General features: G+C 37.5%; 1 protein-coding gene across 6 annotated transcripts in view; it reads left to right on the forward strand.

The window, feature by feature from the left end:
- SCN1A (sodium voltage-gated channel alpha subunit 1) overlaps nucleotides 1-21,695 on the forward strand; it is a 149,233-nt gene that overhangs the window by 44,143 nt on the left and 83,395 nt on the right. For all 6 annotated transcript variants that reach the window (XM_059167125.1, XM_059167124.1, XM_059167129.1 and 3 more), the window contains exon 2: nucleotides 21,027-21,339. In XM_059167125.1, coding sequence (XP_059023108.1) covers nucleotides 21,076-21,339 — 264 coding nt within the window. In that variant the 5' untranslated portion in view covers nucleotides 21,027-21,075. The remainder of the gene's footprint in view (nucleotides 1-21,026; nucleotides 21,340-21,695) is intronic.

Consider the following 21,695-nt stretch of genomic DNA (forward strand, 5'->3'; position numbering starts at 1 on the left):
TATGCCTTCAGTTTTAAAGTGAGGTTATTTCTTTTTTAAATGCATTGATTCAGATAAATACAATAAGATTATTTTGTCATTTGTTGTACTTTTTAAAATTTAAATATTTCTTATTTATGTCATTGTTTTAAATCTCAGACATAATAGTTTCATAGTTTGAAAAACTATGCCAAATTAAGGATTGGCCAGTCAGATTGGTGTTTTGGCATGTGGTCATTCTCATTTTGATTATTAATATGATGCTTTTCTGTTATTATTTTATGGAATGTGCCATCATAAAGCTTTTAAAATGTTAGTATCCTAAAATGTAGAAATAGTGAAGATGTTTGGCTGGCAAATAGTTTTAATATTCAACCATATAAATATAGTTACTGGCTTTTATAATTACAAGTGAAGAAAATAAAATAAGATTTATCTTCCATGTAACTTTAATGAGTAAAAGCCTTACAATCACGCATTCATATTGTTAACTAAAGGGTAGAATGTTCTACTTATAAAAATGTATGTTTCATCATTAATCCCCAGCTTTTATATCAGAATTATGAAGGACTACCACAAGCAAGAAGTTGAACTTTCAATGTCTTAATGGTAGCAATGAACATTGACTGTTAAAAAGGAATTTATATTTTACTTCATAGTACCACATATATAATATATGAGTGTATGAACATGTGTAAAGTATGTATTCAACATAAATCCAAAGCTGGGGCTGACATTACAAATTCTTAGAATCTTTAAAATGACTCTAAACCTGATTTCCTACAGTTATTGGTTTGTAGCATATTGCTGTTCGGGTAATTTCAAGTTATTCAAGATGATTAACGCTGATTCCATAACATCCCGGAGAAATATAATAAGTATACCCTATTGAAACCAATCCCGAAACTATTACTGTTTGATAACTTTTCACTAATCTTGATGTTGAAGTTGAAAATAAAAATTTAAGTGACATGGAGTAAATGATATTAATAGCTCTGAGGGATTTAGGAACTAGAATAACCTTGAAACTTTTAGAAACTGGTTCATAAAGGCAAGAAAAACTCATGTTAAGTTTAACCACAATGTAATATATTTTGAGTCAAGAAAAAGAACTATACAAACGACAAGATGGTGGAAAAACTAATTCATCCAACCTGGTGGGATCAACCAGGCCCTTGTGTTTAAAATAAATTAATTATATTTGTTATTTCTGATTAAGAGCAGGAAAAACAGGAGGATCATAGGATATTTTTATATGTAGAGATCAACTTTAAAAAGATGAATTTTATTGTTTCAATTCTTTTTAAGGAAACATTAAATTGATTTATACAAAGACATAGGCTTAATAGAGATATTCTATTACAAAAAAAAAAAACTCCACACAGAAATTTGTACTAAGGGGCGCCCGGGTGGCTTCGTGGGTTAAAGCCTCTGCCTTCTGCTCAGGTCATGATCCCGGGGTCCTGGGATTGAGACCCGCATTGGGCTCTCTGCTCAGGGGAAAGCAGGCTTTCTGCTGCTCCCTCTCTGCCTGCATCTCTGCCTACTTGTGATCTCTGTCGAATAAATAAATATAATCTTTAAAAAAAAAAAAAAAGAAATTTGTACTAAGGTAAATGTATGCAAAAGTCAGACATTATCTTTATGCAATTCTTATTACCATTCTTCCACTACAGTGTCTAAGCAGATCAGTGAACTTGGGCAGAAATTGGAAAGGAGCAAATGAACAACACAAGTAGTCATATAGTACCCTTGCTACTCGAGTGAAATTTGTTCAGTTTGGCAGAGAGAAAACTGAAGGGAGACACGATAGCTGCTTGCAAGCGTGTGCAGGTTTGTCATAAGGGGAGTACATGACTGAATTTTTTCTCTCTATAGAAAGACAAATCACTGGAAATAGGCATAAATTATAGCAAGGGAGAGTTGTGTTTGTTTTATGTTCTATTTCTGAAAATGATTTTATCTGACTTACAAAATCAAATAGAATATAAATCAGAATATGGGGCACCTGGGTGGCTCAGTTGGTTAAGCCTCTGCCTTCAGCTCAGGTCAGGATCCCAGGGTCCCTGCATCGGGCTTTCTGCTCAGCAGGAAGCCTGCTTCCTGCTTCCCTTCCTCTCTGCCTGCCTCTCTGCCTATTTGTGATCTCTCTGTCTGTCAAATAAATAAATAAAATCTTAAGAAAAGATAGAATATAAATCAGAAGAATAAAGACCAAAGAACTAAAATGAAGTGGGAAAGTAGATGTTGAAAACTGAAAAGTAATAGTGATTTTTCTTGATCTTGAGTTTACCTTGTGCTTCTAACAGCTAAAGAAAGGGGTAGTGTCAGGGACATGGTGGATTACAGGGCTAGTCCTCGTTGTCTGCACAGGAGAGTTAATAATTAAAGGGGAACACCGTGCAAATCTCTTATAGTCTTATGTCCTCTAGCACGCAACAGAATAGCTATGTGATTTAATAGTTTCTTCAGTGATTGATTGATTGGATGATTGGTGTTTAGTGATCATTTTTTGTTGAATTTCATTCTACTATATATGCTTAGTGACTGTGTGCCTATGCCAACTGAATAGAAATTTCTGGTATTTTTATCTTATCCAACTTATTTTCTGCATTTGGCCCTACTTTGAAACATCTAAAACACTAGGTATTTTTATGCTAAGATCTTTTGAATTTTGAAGTGCCACATTCTGAATGTTATTCCTTATTTCTGCCAAAAGATTATATAATGATGTATAAAACTGTGACTTTATGTGGAAAATAAATTTGGCTCAATTTAATATTCTGGGCACAAACTTAGTGTCAGCTGCACTAAAACTTGTTCTTTCTGGTAGATGTTCTACAAGATCTGAGTTGATCATTTAAAAGGACACTTTCAAACACTCACCTCATTAAGTGGTTCAGGAAATCCATTTGCCAGTAACCCCTTGTGACAGATCTATCCCTATACAACTCTCCAAATCAGTCATTCTTCAAGTGTCTTTTTTTTTCCTTTAATTTTTAAGGTGTAATAAGAATGGCTACCTTTTTTTTCTGGTCATAATTTTTATCCATCTTTTACAACATAGAGTTCTGACATCCCATCTAGGTGCTTGTCCAAACTCTTGAGATTATGCTAAAGACCTTTTGAGGAAGATTCAGTCCATTTTGATGAATAAAATGGGATGGCTTCGTGGCTCAGAGACATAATCAGTGGAGACAATAAATGTTTCTAATAAAATATCAGCTGCTTGAATTTCTGGTTTTAAAACAAGGATACTGAACTGAGAAATAGTTAGATCCAGAGTTCTCAAACTTCTGCGCACTCTGACGGAGGCTGGTCACTCCATTATCTGTGACACTACACTTTACCACACTTCCATGTCCTCTGTAAAGCAGGCAGTTAAAATAGAATGTTAAGAACCTTTTCTATGCAAACTGTGTATATATATCAGGAGACATTTTGTTTTCAAGGATTAAAACCACATTTAAGCTAATGTAAATCAAGTGGATTATTTACTGAAAACCCTGTAGACCAAAGCATAGCTAACTAAGCCAATGAAGAGCCTGAAGTGGAATCGGGAAGTCAGAAACCAAATCAAAACAGCCTAGTTTTTGGCTGCATGTGGCACTTCTTGTATCTGTTGATCTCTTTTTTGCCGTATTGGCTGTTATTCCCGGCTCGCTCATGGCCAGACATCGGTTCCCAGCCTCAACTCTAGATCACTCAGTTCCGGTTCCCGTAACATTCTGACTCACTCAGTCAGTCTTTGTCCAATTTAAACATTCTCCAGAAAGAGAATCCTGTTGGCTCAGTTCAGCCTATGCAGTGGCTTCCCTGGGATCGGTGTCCTCATTTAACCTCCCAGTTATGGCCATGGGAAAGGGTTTGGACAGTCAGGTGTTACAAAAAGGTTGGTCTAGGTTTATCTTTCAGCACAGGATACACTTGGGACACAGTTTCCGAAAAGGCATGAGGGCTGGTAAGCACCTAGAGTGTGTTATAAGAATTACTCACATTTTAGAGATGATGGAATTGAAGCTAAAGGAGGTCAAGAAACTATTTTAATGTAACAATTCTACTAAGGATTAGAAACAAAATTTGAACCAAAATATATTCTTATTGCAAATCCAGTGATCTCAGCATGAAACTTTCTTGGTTGAGAAGATAAATCTCTATGTCAGAAGTGACCCCTTCCAACATTTAAATGAACTGTACCATGGATTCATCTCTAATTCACAAATCAATACTTGCATTAATTAACTTAGTTGCTTAGGTGCCAAAAGCTTGCTTTTGATGTTTGTCAACAATGCCTTACCTAGTCTGTTTTTCTATACCAGTGTTTCTCAACACTTGCCCATTGATCAAGTACAAGCTCTACATCCTAATCATCCGGACAACTGGGTTAAATACAGAGGCTGGGCCCAACTTCAGACCCTTGAAACAAATTCTAGGGTGGAGTCTTGGACTTTGTATGTTTTCTACAAACACCTCAGATGACTTTTGTAAATGCAATGGTTTGTGTCCTCGAAGTTCAGTATCTATTAGAACAAAGAGCAATGTGCCATATTATTTTAATTCTCCACATATTTTTGCTTCAAATGTTATATTACATTAAGTTTTATTTGCATAAGACTCTGAAAATTTTCATTGTGGCTATCTGTTGGGGTTCTCTTAGTTTAATGATAACATGCATGTTAGCATGAGATGGAGAAGAGTGGCATCACACTTCTTATGATCTGTGCACTGAGCTGATGGCCTGGAGTAAGCCACTGATTGATTACAAGTTAATTCATGTATTCATTCATTCAAAGAAACACTTAGTGAATACAGTGTGGCATATATTTTGGTTCTCCAATGTCTCCGAATGAATATGGTTATATTTTTAGGGGAGTAGGAGAAGAATGTAGGACCCAAGAGATTCAGTTGATTTGGTTCTTGTTGATTATTGGTGTGATTTGACTTTTTCCTCAATGCTGAAGTTGTCTTTTCAGCCAGTAGTGAGAGGGGTCCTGACTTGCCTGTGCAGCCAGAAAAATTTATCAGCTTATGAAAATGCCTAAAGTGCTGAGTCATGCCTGCCAATGGTACAGGCCAGTCTGTCCCTTCCCTACAGCTCAGTGAATGTCCTCTACCAGGGCTACGTAATCCCTATGTTTTCATAACTCTGTTTCTACCCTCAAAATGAGCCTCAGACTAAACAAAGCATTTAATAAACTTACCAATATTTTCTCTGTTCAAATCAGTAGCATCTAAGTCCCTCTTGTAAGGACCCTCTGCTTTTGGTTACTATATGGAAACAAAACAAAACAAAACAAACAAACATTTAAAAGTGCTATGTCTCTAGTTTCTAAACATTGCTCAACAATTTCCTGAGGTAAATACCTTTCCTTGTAGCCAGTGTTTAAAGGAATTAAGTTAGATTCATTATGTGATTTTTCTAAAGAAAAAAGAAGGAGAAGAAAGGAAAAATCACTTTCATCTCAGCTGACTGCAAGCAGTGCTGCTCCAGAAAGAAATGATTTGATTTCCAGCTTCTCCACAGCGTCTCTATCCTGCATTAGTACGCTGCTGCAAAGCTGTGCATTGTATAACTTTCCCCATCAGGCAGTCAGCTGCTTAGCTCTCTTTCCCATAAAAGTCATTGTTCAAGAAAGGGCAAAAAATAAAAATACAATCCAGGTTAGTTCATATGTCCTGACATGTTTCATGCTGATTATGGTACAATAAAATGCTTGTAACTGAAAGAAAATGTAATTGTAGCTTGAATTATCTTGGTAAATTGGGTTATTTTAAAACAGAAATCTCAGGAAAATGAAATTTTAGCATAGATTATTTAGTTAGGAGTAACAAATAGCAATATGAATAAATCTAATCTAATACATAAAATATTAGATTTGTGATGACCGCTACTATTCTTTTCTGGGTAGAGTGTTACATGAAATAGACAATATCATCCAGAGGCCAACTCAATATAATATAAAACATTAGATTTTGGAATTTAGAATATATTGAGGAGATTTTTGCCTTAAAATATTAATTTTATTTAACAATTATTCATTAACCAAAGGTTTTGGAGGGCCTGTTAAGTATGTTATTCTTCTGGGTGTTACCAGAGATGAAAGGGGGTTTGTAGCTAAGGTATATATATAACCTATTAGTTACATTTTACAAAAATATCTGTCTTGTGCCCAGTGAGTGGTAAAGGCAACATAAGCCAGGACTGTGGTGACTGGGGAAGGTGTTAGGGCCTGACGGTTCAAGGAGAGCTAAATGTTGCCAGATTCTTACTCATCTCTTCCCTTTTGCTTGGAATGCACTGTATAACCTCTCAGACTGTAGGCAGGGTATAATTGCTTTATCTCTTAGAGGTTTGTGACTCACACAAATGTTTAAAAGCATTTTTCTCCTTGTTATTATGGTTATTCATGTTCAGCAGTTGCTTCCTTAGTGATCTAAATTGCCTTCTTTTTCTTTCATTCTTGAGTTTATATGCATACGACCTGCTGAGTCAAGAGGAGAGCGATAAAATCAACAAAGGGGACAAGTCACTTAAGTGGAAGGATATCTTACCCAAATCTTTGAGGATAGTTCATACTGTTCATAAGAGAAGAAACCTGACTGGTGCAGGAGGAAGGACATGTTATCTCTGCCATGAGTTTGCTTTCCAGAGCCTTCTATTAAGGGAGTTGGGGGAAACTGGAAGGGGAGGTGAACCATGAGACACTATGGACTCTGAAAAACAATCTGAGGGGTTTGAAGTGGTGGGGGGTGGGAGGTTGGGGGAGCCAGGTGGTAGGTGTTAGAGAGGGCACGGATTGCATGGAGCACTGGGTGTGGTACAAAAACAATGAATAGTGTTACGCTGAAAATAAATAAAAAATAAATTAAAAAAAATAAAAATAAAAACCAATATTATTCATTTAACCACCATGATTTACACACCTAGTGAGGCCATAATGAAATTAATAAACTTGATCTGTCTTTCTGTTTTATTTTTATTGCTATCTCTCCACCATTGATGAAAATCTTCTTGTCGCTGTTTTAACATTTAACCATTTTCCGCTTGTAAAAAATAGAGCCCAGTACTGATTCCCCTCAGCAGTTAAGGACTGTCTTCAAGAACAGTTCTAGGAGTGATTTCTTGCTGGGACTACCTTATTTTCTGCTCCCATTCTATCCTTTCTCCCTGGCATGTGATGATTTTATCAGAAAATCCCCACTAAAATTAGTTCAGCTGTTAAGTATCCCTCCACTGAAGTTAACAGTTCCCGCCCAAGCCCACACGATACCTCTTCCCACCAAAAAAGAATCCCCGGGCCTCTGTCTTGACTCACTTTGCTACAGAGAAATGAATTAGATGTTGAGAAATATGCAGTTTCTTTAAATTCATGTTGATACATGAACATTTCATCCTTAGCAAAGATCTTTGTCTTTTAAAAAGGGAATGCATGTTAACTGAACAGAAAGTGTTAACTAGTTGAATTTTAGGCAATGTGAAAAGAATTTTTAGCAGGGAAGCCTTTTTTCAGATTTAGGGTTTAGTAAACAAAAATACAGGAAGTGTGAATTTCAGATAAACAATAAATTATTTTTTGAATAGGTATGCCTGAAATATTGTATGGGATATGCTCATACTAAAAAAAAAAGTGAATCTGTTGTTTATCTGAGGTTCAAATTTAACTGGGTGTCATGTCTTTTTTCTGGCAACAGTATTGAAATTTTTTAAATTATCTTGATGGTTATAGGTATCCTCTGTGGCTTTAGTGGGCCTTGGCTCTCCCTACCTCCAGTCAGGTTAGGAGCTGGCCTTTGAACACAATTACATTTCCTCCATCCAGCATTCTACCCTGAAAAGAACAGCAGCTGTTGCTACAAATCCAGCACTTTTCTAGGCCAACTCTGTAACATTTTAACGACAGTAATGTCCTGCCTGTCCAGGAGCTTTGGGAATTTACCAGAGGCAGGACTGGAGTAACAGTCGAGAAATATTTGGGAATTTAAGCAGAAGGAAAAGCAATTTGAATTTAAGCAGAAGGAAAAGCAATTTGAATGTAAGCGTTAGTGGAATGTAATAATCGTATTTAAATTATTTATAAGGTTTTATTTAACAAAGTATATATTTAAATGACTTCAGCTGCCACCTGCTATTGAAGATAACAAAAAGGAAATTTTTCTCAGTACTTACTGAATGTTAGAAAACATTCTGAGATGGAGGAACAGATATGGATCCAAAAGCATGCCTGTTTTCTCCTTTTTTTTTTGTTTTTAAAGAATTTGTGTGTTAACTATCTCTTTCCAGTTTTTCATCACTGACGTCTGACAAAAGGCAGTGGCAACCTCAAAAATGCTTAAGTGGAAAGAATGTGGGACTTGCACTGAACTTTATGTTTTCTTGTCTTACGTGTTTATTAACATTCAGTTTGATGTACCAGTCATATTTTTAAATGATACGAGCATGAAAATGTCCATGTAGATTAGAGGAAAATCACTCTGGCCTGATAATTTTGTGTGAGACACTGAATACAGATGACACAACGGTTGCCCAATTATTAAAACATGGTTTACTGATCAGAATTCAGCCCAGCATTGCAGCTCGCTGCACACACATGCACATACTCACACATGGACTTGACTCGTGGGGTTAGGAAAGATGGCCAGTTTTTCATGCTTCAGTGTTCTGTGTCCATTTCCTTCCTCTCTGGGACTAAAAAGAAATGAATCCACTAAGATCAGAAATACCTAATTTCCCAAGTAGCCTAAAGTCTATCTCAGAGGGAAGCCTATAAAAGGAATTTGCTTACATTCCAATATTGTTCTTTTCCCTTTGGCAACTTATATGCTTCCCAGCCCTGCCCAGGACCTTGTGCATGGTATGCATTCAGTAACTATTTCAGGGATGAACAGAATTGATTGCACATACCATGTGTCACAAACCAGACAGGAATAGACCTGGCTAGGGCTCTGCTGTGACAGATGTGGGGACATTTGGTAGCGTCCCCCTCTAGGTGATCATCATCTGCTGATGGGCACTCAATCTATATAAAACTATAACCATACCTAAAGGGTCACTTTAACCCAGACCAGTATTCCACAAAAGGAATATAATGAGAATGACTGAAGCCACAGTACAGACTAAAAGCTGCTAACCCAAGTATTGCATATAATAAGTTAAGTAAATTTTATTGGATAGATGATACGTGACATATACAGAAAATTCAATATAGTGAGTTTCTGAATCAGGACATTATCCTTCATCTTGCAAGATCTATTTTCTGTAAGTTCTTTTAGCTTACCCTGTACCCATATGGTTCTCCTTTGAACAAGAGTTCATAGCAATAATTGCCGTAATTTTATTACTTTGCCTATCATTGTTCCACGTTTAGATTATATATATATATATATATATATATATATATATATATATATATAATCTTTATCAACTCTGATAACTTCTGGTCTCAATTTCTTATAATTCAAGAGAATTACTTTTGTCTTGAGGCCACTTGGAAAACTGAAAGTGTCCAACACCCGGTCCTCATAACTCAGGGTGTGTGTGACACTCCCCTCTCATTTGGTTGTGACACTCCCCTCTCCCCATGTCTCCCACCATGTCTTTCTCTCATTCTTCACCAGGTAGCTCTGTCCTCGGTCTACCCAGCTGCCTCTGGTTCTGGCCATATTTCCCCACACATCAGCTGTGCCCTGGGCAGTTTCACTGTGTGATCAGGGGGCTTCGTATGAATTCCCTTGAATGGGAGAATAACTTCAAGTTGAGTTTATGCTAAAGAAGAACCCCTGAGCAGAATTCTACACTCCAGGACAATTTTCCTTCCAACACCATGTAAACACATGGCTACAGTATCTCATTTCACACTCTTGAGTTTTCAGGCAGCACACGAAACAGTGAAGGGGAAAACCCATATAAAAATAAAAAATAAGAAAAAAAAAACTATGAGTTTTTAAGGACGCTAATGCCTAGACATTCAGTAAAGATACTACCAAAGTCTGATCATGCCTACCATGAGACCTGAAAGGGTTTATGTATTGATTGGAAATATTGCATTATTTCCCTGAAATAGTTATTAAAGTAGATACTGGCAAAAAGGCAGTGTGACAAATTTTCCCTCCACATCTTGTGTTAAAGTGTTAGTGCTAGTGCTGACTTCTTTTTCCCTCAACCGGAACTGTACCGAGTAAGCCTGATTTTTTTTCTCCCATTATTGTCCGATAGCAAAGGACAAACGCTGACTCTAGCACTTTCCCTGCTGCTCCTTACAGCTGCATAACTCCCACCTTTACCAGCACCACAGGCGCAAATGATTGGCATTGCCTGAAAGAAAGCAGCAAGAATAATGGCCTTCATTCTTTCTATATCTTTGTGAGGTTTATATTAAATTACTTTTAAACAGTGGTTTTGGAAAAATATTGAATGGACTCCTGACATTTCTACAGACAGAGGGGAAGGGCAGGGAGTGTGAGGAAGATGAGCTACAGAAGTGAGATGAGTGGCTGGGGAAAAGGGCAGAAATGGAGGATCAGAGAGAGCTGGAAGAGAAGAAGACGAGCAAGGAGAAAGGGAAGGCAAGCAGATGAACAGGCCTGACCACTGTGCTTCTGCTCTCTCTGTAATCCACTCTGTTGAAAACCTGCCCTGTGTAACCTGCACTTAGGCTGTGCCTTCCTCAGTGCCCGCCACACAGGCGTGGGAGGCTCTCTGTGCTTCTGTCACACACTCAGTATCTCCAAGTGTCCAACCACAGACACAGCCCAGAGAGACTTCTACTCTTTCTCTCTACCCTCCCAAACCTCTGTGGCCAGACCACACACCCACCAAAATTAGAACAATTACTTTCAAACATAGAAGACGTCTTTATGAAGAGACTTTAATTGAAACAATTTGTTTATAATTAAGGTTCTTGCTGTAATCTTGATACAAACTAAGTAAAGTTGTGCCAGCGAATATCCTTCTGTTATCCTGAGTAGGATGATCAAGAAGAGATCCAGAATTTCACAGGGTTTATAACGTGGGCTAGCCACCATCCTACTTTCTATGGCTGTCTTTCAAGGGGGAAAAAACCCATCCTAATGATATTATGTTCTTCATAACTAAACTACTGGCAGGTCTGAATCTCATTCAAAAGTTGTGTTAGAGAGATATGTTTCTGTACCATTTGTTAAATCGGTTTAGCAATCTGGTCATTGATTAGTGGCTTTTGCTGACAGATTATTTAGCTTTGCTGTGTTAAATCAACCCAGAAGTTTCAGTGTTGCACAAACTTGTTAGTCGTTACTGACTGGCTCTGACAGCTCTGTCCACCAGTCTTCCTGTTCCAGGATCCACACAGATGGAGCAGCCTCTATTTGAGACATGCCATTCTCAGGAATGAGGGGAAAAAAAAAGGCTGGGTGGAAACAACACAGCCTAGTGAGCTTCTGTGTGGTTGAAGACTTTTTGTTTTCTCTGCTCATATTGGCCAAGCAAGTCACCTAATCAAAGGGACAATGGGTCAAGGAAGTACATTCCAGGAACTTCACCTGCCCAGAGGGGCTGCAAGTCACAAGGCAGTAGGTGGAGATGTATCCACCCATCAAGGGAAGCAGTGATTCTCATCTACCTCAATTCAATTCCATGGGGCACTCATTACAGCCTTTCGGTTCCATTACACCTGCTGCCGTGTGCAGTGCTCAATGTAAAGGGAGTTTGGGGCAAGACTAAGATTCTCCCTGTCAAGGATCTCCTCTGCCAGCTATCTCCTCCCGAGATGTTATCACCTGACTAAGGCTCTGCCATCCCCTTCTCCATCTAGAGACTCTAACGGTTCATAGCAGCATCTCTCTCCCCCATCTCCCTGCTCTGTGTCTTCAAACTTCATGTCTGCAATGCATGTGTCAGAGTTGACCCAGAGGAAGGAAAGCATGGACTTCATGCAGCTTCTGTTTACTGCTCTACTACAATTCATGAGGTGATAAAGACCTTACCATTCAATCTGCTTGAAATGATAAAAATATCTATACAAGCAGAGCGCACACAAATTTATATTTCAATAAATGGTGCAACCACATAACAAGTTTTCTAAAGGCTAAGGCTCTCAGTGCAAGTCTAGGACGCAAATGTGCCAGCACTTCCTACTGTCGATGCATCTTTTTCTTTTTCTTTCTTTTTTTTTTTTAATATTTTATTTATTTATTTATTTATTTTGACAGAGAGAGACAGTAGGAGAGGGAACAGAAGCAGGGGGAGTGGGAGAGGGAGAAGCAGGCTTCCCGCTGAGCAGGGAGCCTGATGCAGGGCTTGATCCCAGGCAGGCAACTTAATGACTGAGCCACCCAGGTGGCCTTCGATGCATCTTTTTACTCAGAAATACACTAAGTACAAGATATGTGCTGTACTGAGTAAGTAGTTGAGTGGTTTGTGGGATTCAGGGAACAAATTGATGGTATAGTTAAAGGCAATGTATGGAAATAACAGTTGGCCATAGGAATGGACCCAGTGAACTGTTTTCCCTAATAAAATTTACCATATGGGAAAGGAAAATAGGACTGAAGGCAGGATGATATCTATTTGAGTTAAGTTTAAGTAGGAAAGTTCTCTGTGGAGCAAGAATACAACTGTTTGGGCTTTAACAGTATATGTATGGTCAAGTGCATTATGGGAACAGATTTTGAATGATTCAGTGTATTTTTTTTTTCAATTCACTAAATACTGCCTTAAACATATTGCCAAACCAAGATATATTCAAAGTTAACTCTATTGATGGGATTGGGACATTAGGTCCCATTTTGTTTTTCTAAACATATAATTCAATCATTATACATTGAGGCAAGAATGCCTAGAAATCACACAATTTTATTAATTAAAAAGTAATGCATTGTATATTTCTTGATTCTAAACCTCCCTAGAATATAGTGTTTTATTTTGGTTCAACATATAGCATTTTTTATTCTACTCTTTGTGTTAAGTTTGCATTAGCATCTGAAATAAATATAGACCATCTATTCAACAGAGTAATAAATGATGTCGATTTGAACAGAGTAGTTTATTGATATTGGATGGACTAAGGCTCTAGTGGATTGAGTGAATTTTGGAGCTTGTGGTTTATTATTCAAATTCCCTGAAAAGCACTCTTAAGATACACAATGTAGATGTCAATATATGTTAGATACATGACCTTATTTTAAGTGGAATCGACATATAGCATTAAAATTTAGAGATGGATTACAAAAATTTTTTAAAGAATGTAAGTGTTTTAGACACATGGATGAAATATGTTTTTTAATCTCAATTATCATACTTAAAATGGATATTATTAAAAACCAAATGAAATAGAGACTTTTTAACACACATACCAAACCAAATTATTTCTAGAAAAGAAATTTGTAAAACAATATTTCCTAGGCTTGTGAAATTCTATGTAAAAAGCACTTTCTTGGGTGTGAAATAAAAGAGTTATGTGAGATCACAACTGTAAGAATAACATTTTACCTAGTTATTTTTATTATTATTGGCAGCAACATTCTTTTGTAAAATGGGTGGCAGATACACCACAAAACCAACTGAAACACTTCATGAATTGCCATGCCCAGATGGTTTATATGCCCAGAATAGTAATGGGACTGTACAGGAGATGACAGTCATTTTGGCAGGAGTCTGTTTGGTTTCTCCTCAGCATGAAAATCAAACCACTTTAAAGGCAGAATTGCAGATATAGGAATTTTCTTTCCCCACCTCAAATTATGTAGTATAAGGGTATCAAGATGTATTAAGTGTTTAATTATAACTTAGGTGTTAGGAAATCTTTGGGGAAATTGAACTGGGGCAGATGGATTCTAGAAAGTGATCTGCTCAGTAGATAACTAGAAATAACCAGGTTTAGTGAAACATAAAAAAGTTATTTAAGAGTGGAGGATGGGGGACACCTGGGTGGCTCAGTGGGTTAAGCTGCTGCCTTCAGCTCAGGTCATGATCCCAGCGTCCTGGGATCGAGCCCCGCATTGGGCTCTCTACTTGGTGGGGATCCTGCTTCCCCCCCCCCCCAACTCTGCCTGTCTCTCTGCCTACTTGTGATCTCTCTCTCTCTGTCGAATAAATAAATTAGAACAAAAAAAAGAGTGGAGGATGGGCTAGATGGGGGATGGGGATTGAGGAGGCCGCTTGTGATGAGCACTGGGTTTTGTATGTAAGCGATGAATCACTGAGTTCTACTCCTGAAACTAATACTGCACACGTGTTAACTAACTAAAATTTAAACTTAAAAAAAATAAAAGAAATGAAAAGCAAAGGTTACTCACGTAAAGTGTAAATTGATTGTGGAAATATAGTTCATCAGGTTTTAGGTCTGCATGATATAGTTTCTAAATTTAAATATTACAATTACCTTTTTCTTTTGATGTCAGATTTTCTAAGACAGTCTCCATTTCCGCAAAACACTTTATTTACTAAATTTTTTTCAGGTGTCTTTAAGGAATATAATTTGAGTGTTTTACATGTCACTAAAGAATATAATTTGAGTGAATATTAGTTTAATGTGGCTACTTATGTTGTATTTACATACACTTTACTAGGTTTAAGATCATGTAAGTGCTTGAAAATTATTTTGTAACTGCTAGATATGGACAGGCAGTGGTTTGGGAATCAGGAAATAAAAATTCTGATCCCAGTTCTGCCATTAAGCTGTGTGACCCTGGACATATCACATACTTATTTTGGATTTTGGAAGCACAAAAATTCTAAAAGAAGAAATGTCCATTTTGCTTTGATTCAGTTTGTTTCCTGTTAAGTGAGAGGGATAAATTAGACAATCCTTAATTCTTCTTTAAATATTTGCCATTTCTTGATTTTATGATGACTTTTCTTTGTCTGAGTCTCTTAAAATACCTTACTTAACATTTCAGAAGTTCAGAGATTGAGGCAAAGTAAGTCATCTCGACCTGAAAGCCTGTCTTGTAGACTCCAGTGACCCCTTCCTCATCAGCATCAAAATACCATTACAGTAAGGATTACATATATTCTCCTGTCTGTAAAGAAAAACTTTAAAGCTACAGTCTGAGAAAACATAAAGCTGTATGTTTGGTTCACTCATCAGTTGGTCAATTGATTTTTTTTTTCCCCTGAAAATTTTTTCCAGGACCAGATAAAGCATGAAATAGTAGTAATAATTTAATAACTCATAATGGTAGAAGCTTGAAGGAGAAGATGAGGATTGTCTCACCAGGTTGGTGGCGGGAGGGGCAGGCAGTGGAGATGGAGGATTACTTTTCGGGTTTAGAAACAACATGGAATTTAAGGACACAGTGGAAGCAAAAATATCTCATCAGAAGTTAACAGTTATGCTATTCTTTGCCTAAACCCACGATGACATTAGAATGCAAAGTTGTGGGTATTAGTCCTCTCTTAGGGGGATCGTTAAACAGCATCTGTCTTTCTCACCCACATACTGAACCAAGAGAAAAGTTAAACAGAGGACTAAGATAGATACGTAACAAAATATCACCTTCATAGCTCATAGAAGTTTGTTTGGAGGATGTAGCTTTGTGTGAAAGCCCCAAAAAGCCTGCAAACCAAACTCCAGAGTTAAGCAGACGGGCACACCAAGGCCCACGTTGTCACAGATCAAAGTGTTTCCCCAAGAGAAGTTACATAGTCACTAACTTATAAAAGGCTGAACTTTTTCACATACAAAGCATTTATAAGATTGCCTTCATGTTTAAGGCTTTCTGCGTGAAATCCTGCAATGAAAAGGAAATACTTCATCCTGAGCTATTGTAGACATTTCCATTTGGGTGGGAAAATTCAGGTGCCCAAAGGGGTCTGAACTATGAGGACTCATGAGTTAAGATTACTTTTAATGAAGCTCTTTTGGGTGCCTGGGTGACTCAGTGGGTTAAGCCTCTGCCTTTGGCTCAGGTCATGATCTCAGGGTGCTGGGATCGAGCCCCACGTCGGGCTCTCTGCTAAGCAGGGAGCCTGCTTCCCACTCTCTCTCTGCCTGCCTCTCTGGCTACTTGTGATCTCTCTGTCAAATAAATAAAATCTTTAAAAAAATAAAGTGTAATAAATAAATAAATATATAGACTATATTTTAGATTCACATAAAAATTGAGCAAGAAGTACAAAGTTCCCATATATGCCCAGTCCCCGTATAAGCACTGTCCATGTCAATACTGTACAGCAGAATGGTACTTTTGTTACAATTGATGAATCTACAGTGACACATTGTTATCACCCCAAGTACATAGTTTAGATTACGATTCACTCTTGTTGTCTATGGGTTTGGACAAATGTATAGTAACTTGTATCTACCATTATAATATACAGAAAAGTTTCACTGTCCTAAAAATCCTCTGTACTTCACATATTCGTTGTTCTTTCCCCACTAACACCTGGCAACCACTGCTCTTTACTGTGTCCATAATTTTGCCTTTTTCAGAATTTCATATAATTGGAACCATACAGTATGTATCTTTTTTCTGATTGACCCTTCCACCTAGTATTATGCATTTAAGTTGTCTTGTTTCTAATCTTGGTGGGAAAGTTTCTAGTTTCTTCTATTGTGTTTTTAAATACATATTATTCCTGTAAAGAAAATCTATTGAGTTTCTTATGCTTTGGAAGCTAGACACTTAATTCTCTTACTATTTGTAGGAGTTTTTCAGGTGTTTACACAATATGCAAATAAGTATAACTTTGCTTCCTCTGTCCTAAATGCAATTATTTCTCACTTCTAATTGGATTGGCTTGTACTTTTGGCAAATTGTTAAATAATAGTGTTGGGGTTTTTCCTTGATTTTACTGAAAGTACATTTACTTTGTGAAGTACTGAAAGTACTTTGTGAAGTTTGTTACTGACTTTGGTGTTCATACAAATGAATATATATTATATATATATATATTCTTAACATACCATGAAAGTAGCATCGTGTATTGGTGAAAAAAAGTTAGTGTATGCAGTAATTAATGTTGGTTGGGATAACTAAGGGAAAAAAAAGAATCTATCTTATTTCATCTAGAAAACTAATTCCAAACAGAAAAAGATTTAACTTTATAAAATTAAAGCACGTAATTGCTAAAAATGCAAGAAGAGGACTTGATCTATCTTATATCCCTCCACTCCCCCAGAACATGGATGCTTCCCTTGGCATGACACAAAATCTAGAAGCCAAAGGAGAATTACAGCTAGATCATCATGTTAACATCCACATGTCTTAACCCGTAGCACAGAAACATCACCAACTCAGAAAATACATATCTTTTGAAAAGGTCCAAAATTGAATTGTTGATGCCATATCTAAAAAGTTGATATAGATTTAAAAAGAAAGAAATGAAAATAGGGACTGTTATGTAAATAGGAAGTCACAGAAAAGAAAATTTAAAAACAGCTCTTAACCATATGGAAAAAAGTTAAGCTTTCCTCATAGGAAGACAAATGCCAATTAAAACTATAATATGATCCCATTTTAGTCCCAATCAGATTGGAAATATTGAAAATACAATTTAAAACACATTACATGGTGAAGATGTAAACGAACAGGCACAACATTATATTGCTGTTCGGAGAACCCATACTTCAGAGCGAGTGATTTTGCAATACCGACATTAAAGACTCACCTTTTACACAGCCAAGTGCATTTTTAGAAACTAATACCATAAATAGGTCCACAGATGTGTAAAAATATGTGTATGAAATATATTAGTTGCAGCTTTATTTAGAATAGCAAAGGATTGGAACAACCTGAATACTCATAACTGGGCAATTGATTCAATCTATTATAGTACAAAGAAACAATGGAAAACCTTGTGGCTGATAAAAAGAGAGTTGAATCTGTAAAAATTAACAAGGAATGAACTCTAATCTATATTATTAAGTGAAAAATGAAAGGTTCAGAAGAGTTTGTATACTAAGATACTATCTGTATGCTTTTTAATAGAAAATGTGTGAATATGCCTACAGTCACGTGGCCAGTGTTTACCTATTACATACCTGGAAAAATAAATGGAGACAGATAACAGTGGCTACCTCTGGGAGTTGAATTCAGCATTGGAGGACAGGTGGTAGGAAGAGTTTATGCTGTATTTTCTTTTAAATGATTGGAGTTTATGTCATTTACACATATTTTCTGTCAAAAAACAAATGAGTTAAAAAGGAAAACATCTGTGTCATAATAATTCCCTCATGAGAAAATGTACCATACTTGTTATCCCTAAATTTTTATTTCCAAATAAATTGCTGACAGTGTTTTCCTGATATCTTATGGGAGAGGTAGGGTTGTTTTTTTTTTTAATTTTTAATTTTTAATTAACATCTGATGTATTATTTGCCCCAGGGGTACAGTTCTGTGAATCATCAGGCTTACACACTTCACAGCACTCACCATAGCACATACCCTCCCCAATGTCCATCACCCAGCCACCCTCTCCCTATCCCCCACCCCCATCAACCCTCAGTTTGTTTCATGAGATTAAGAGTCTCCTATGGTTTGTCTCCCTCCCAAACCCATCTTCTTCCATTTTTTACTTCCTTACCCCCCAAACCTCCTGCCCTGCCTCCCAAATTCCTCATATCAGAGAGATCATATGATAATTGTCTTTCTCTGATTGACTTATTTCGCTCATCCTAATATTCTCTAGTTCCATCCACGTTGTTGCAAATGGCAAGAATTTCGATTCTTTTGATGGCTACATAGTATTCCATTGGGTATATATACACATTTTCTTGATCCATTCATCTGTTGATGGACATCTAGGCCCTTTCCATCGTTTGGCTATTGTGGACATTGCTGCTATAAACATTCAGGTGCATGTGCCCCTTCGGATCACTACGTTTGTATCTTTAGGGTGAATACCGAGTAGTGAAATTGCTGGGACATAGGATAGCTCTATTTTCAACTTTCTGAGAAACCTCCATACTGTTTTCCAAAGTGGCTGCACCAGCTTGCATTCCCACCAACAGTGTAGGAGGGTTCCCCTTTCTCTGCATCCTTGCCAACATCTGTTGTTTCCTGACTTTTTAATTTTAGCCATTCTGACTGGTGTGAGGTGGTATATCACTGTGGTTTTGATTTGTATTTCTCTGATGCTGAGTGATGCTGAGTACTTTTGCATGAGTCTTTTGGCCGTCTGGATGTCTTTTTTGTAGAAATGTCTGTTCATGTCTTCTGCCTATTTCTTGATTGGATTATTTGTTCTTTGGGTATTGGGTAATAAGTTCTTTTTAGATTTTGGATACTAGTCTTATATCTGATATGTCATTTGCGGTTATCTGGAAGAGGTAGATTTTTAGGGTAAAAGTATTCCATTTCCAGCATGCCTGTGGCTAAGTGTGTTAAGCCTTTGCCTTCACTTCAGGTCATGATCTCAGGGTCCTGGGATCGAGGCCCGCCTGGGGCTCTCTGCTCAGCAGGGAGACTGCTTCCTCCTCTCTCTCTGTCAGCCTCTCTGCCTACTTGTGATCTCTCTCTCTGTCAAATAAATAAAGTCATAAAAAATATTCCTTTTCCATTCATTTAGATTTACTGATTTAATTTTTCTATTCTTCCAGGCCCTGAGCCGGTTACAGATAGACTGTAAGAAGCTCTGAAAGTTTGGTTAGCTCACTTAGTAGATGGAGGGTGCAAATTCAGTCTTGAATGTTCTACTTGTTTCTGGTCATTTGCTGGAAAACATGGTCATAAACCTCGCAGCAGTGGGAACATCGTCCAGTGAAATTTGAGGGCCCTCTAGAACTCCTCACAAAACAGTCATGGCTGTAGTGTTATTATTGCAGTTTCTATCTGCCAAAGCTGCAATTAACGGCATCGTAGCTTGTTGACCTTAATGAGTTAACAGAGTTTCCAGATAAAACTCATGGCCAAGCAGGAGCTTAGGCCCTGGGAAGTTCTGGCTCCGTAGTATCTCTGAAATTTGAGTGCATATTAAATATACCTTGAAAGAATACATTTGGGATTTGGCTCCTGGCATCAGATCAGATCTGACTCTGCTGTATGGAGTTGAGTGTTTCCTCAGGTCCTCATGATACGTTGAGCACAATGGGACTAGAATATCAGCACGAATAGCCTTATTGCTTAAGTGAAGCAAAACACTTCCGACCTTGTTGACCTTAATGCACCCTGGCTTCTTCCCCATCACTTTTTCCTGAAACAGGAGAATTCTGCTGTCTTCTCTCACCTAAGGCCCAATCCAGGAATGTCTTCCCAGCTTGGTCTATTTCCCATTCCTTGTCATGTAAAGGGCATTTGTCCGACACGGAACTGTCTCTTTCCATGTGCATTCAAGAAAGCCAACCCTGGCATGGCTAATGACGTGGGCAGGGCACAGTTCCTGTCTTTGATCAAGACTCGGGTCTCGGGCTCCATCAGTAGTGACTCTCTGGTGGGCTATTAAGGCTGGCTGTGGCAAACAGTTTGATCGGTTTGGCCAGGAGCCACCTGTCAGGGCTGAAGGGTTGGATTTTATATCCTCTCAGAGACAGCGCCTTTCCACTTCTTCCTGTTGATAAGCTCTCCATTGCCTCTGTGGGGATATATCCTCATCTGGGTAGCTCACAGAGTGAACAGCCCATTAGCGACATGATGGTATTTAGCCTAATGTACTTTAATTAAGGCTGTAGTTGAATCACTTTCTTAAGTTATGGCACAGTTCCTGTATCAGCAAAGCACAAGTATTAATAAACATGGGACACTTAACAAAACCCAAGTCAGGAAACAGATCTGTTAAGCGAAAGCCAATGAAGCAGAAAGTAGAATGGTGGTCATGCGGGCTGGGGGGATGGAGGATTGATATGTAATGGGTATAAAGTTTCAGTTATGCAAGATAACTAAGTACTAGAGAGCTGTGTACAGCCTTGTGCCTGTGGTTAACTATGTTGCACACTTAAAAATTGATTAGAAGGATAGATCTGGTGTTATATGGTCTTACTACAAAACAATTTATATTTAGCAATTCCATTTCAATTTAATTAGAAACAAAAATCCAATCCTCTGGTTCATACTTCATGACCAGAGTTTATAGACATTAAAATCTTCTTTTAATTTCCTTAGACTATCTGCAACCTTTTTTTTTTTTTTTTTAGGACTTTCATATGCAGAGTAAATGGTAATTAAAATGTGCAGGATGACAAGATGGAGCAAACAGTGCTTGTACCACCAGGACCTGACAGCTTCAACTTCTTCACCAGAGAATCTCTTGCTGCTATTGAAAGACGCATTGCAGAAGAAAAGGCTAAGAATCCCAAACCAGACAAGAAAGATGATGATGAAAATGGCCCAAAGCCAAATAGTGACTTGGAAGCTGGAAAGAACCTTCCTTTTATTTATGGAGACATCCCTCCAGAGATGGTGTCAGAGCCGCTGGAGGACCTGGACCCGTACTATATCAATAAAAAAGTGAGTGATTTTTTTTTTTAAATCAGGCATATTTTACAGCTAATTGCCTACTACATACCTTGGACTATGATTGCACCAATATGTGCCAAATTAGCAGAAAGTCCTTCTGTTTAAGAAATAAAACACATTTGTGTGTGTTCTATGCATATGCATCCACGAGAAATAAATTGATTATATCATAACAGATGGAGCTGTCCCAAATGCACCACAACACATACCTAAAAATAAATGTATGATGTAGGCAGGCAGCTAATTGAACAAATTAAAAAGTTCTCCCCAGAGATTGTATTTACTGTATAATTTTATGTGTTTTCCACACTTAAAAATCCAGGAATTATCAAAAGTGATAAATATTT

Source organism: Mustela lutreola, chromosome 3 (assembly GCF_030435805.1).
Source record: "Mustela lutreola isolate mMusLut2 chromosome 3, mMusLut2.pri, whole genome shotgun sequence".
Taxonomy (NCBI): Eukaryota; Metazoa; Chordata; class Mammalia; order Carnivora; family Mustelidae; genus Mustela; species Mustela lutreola.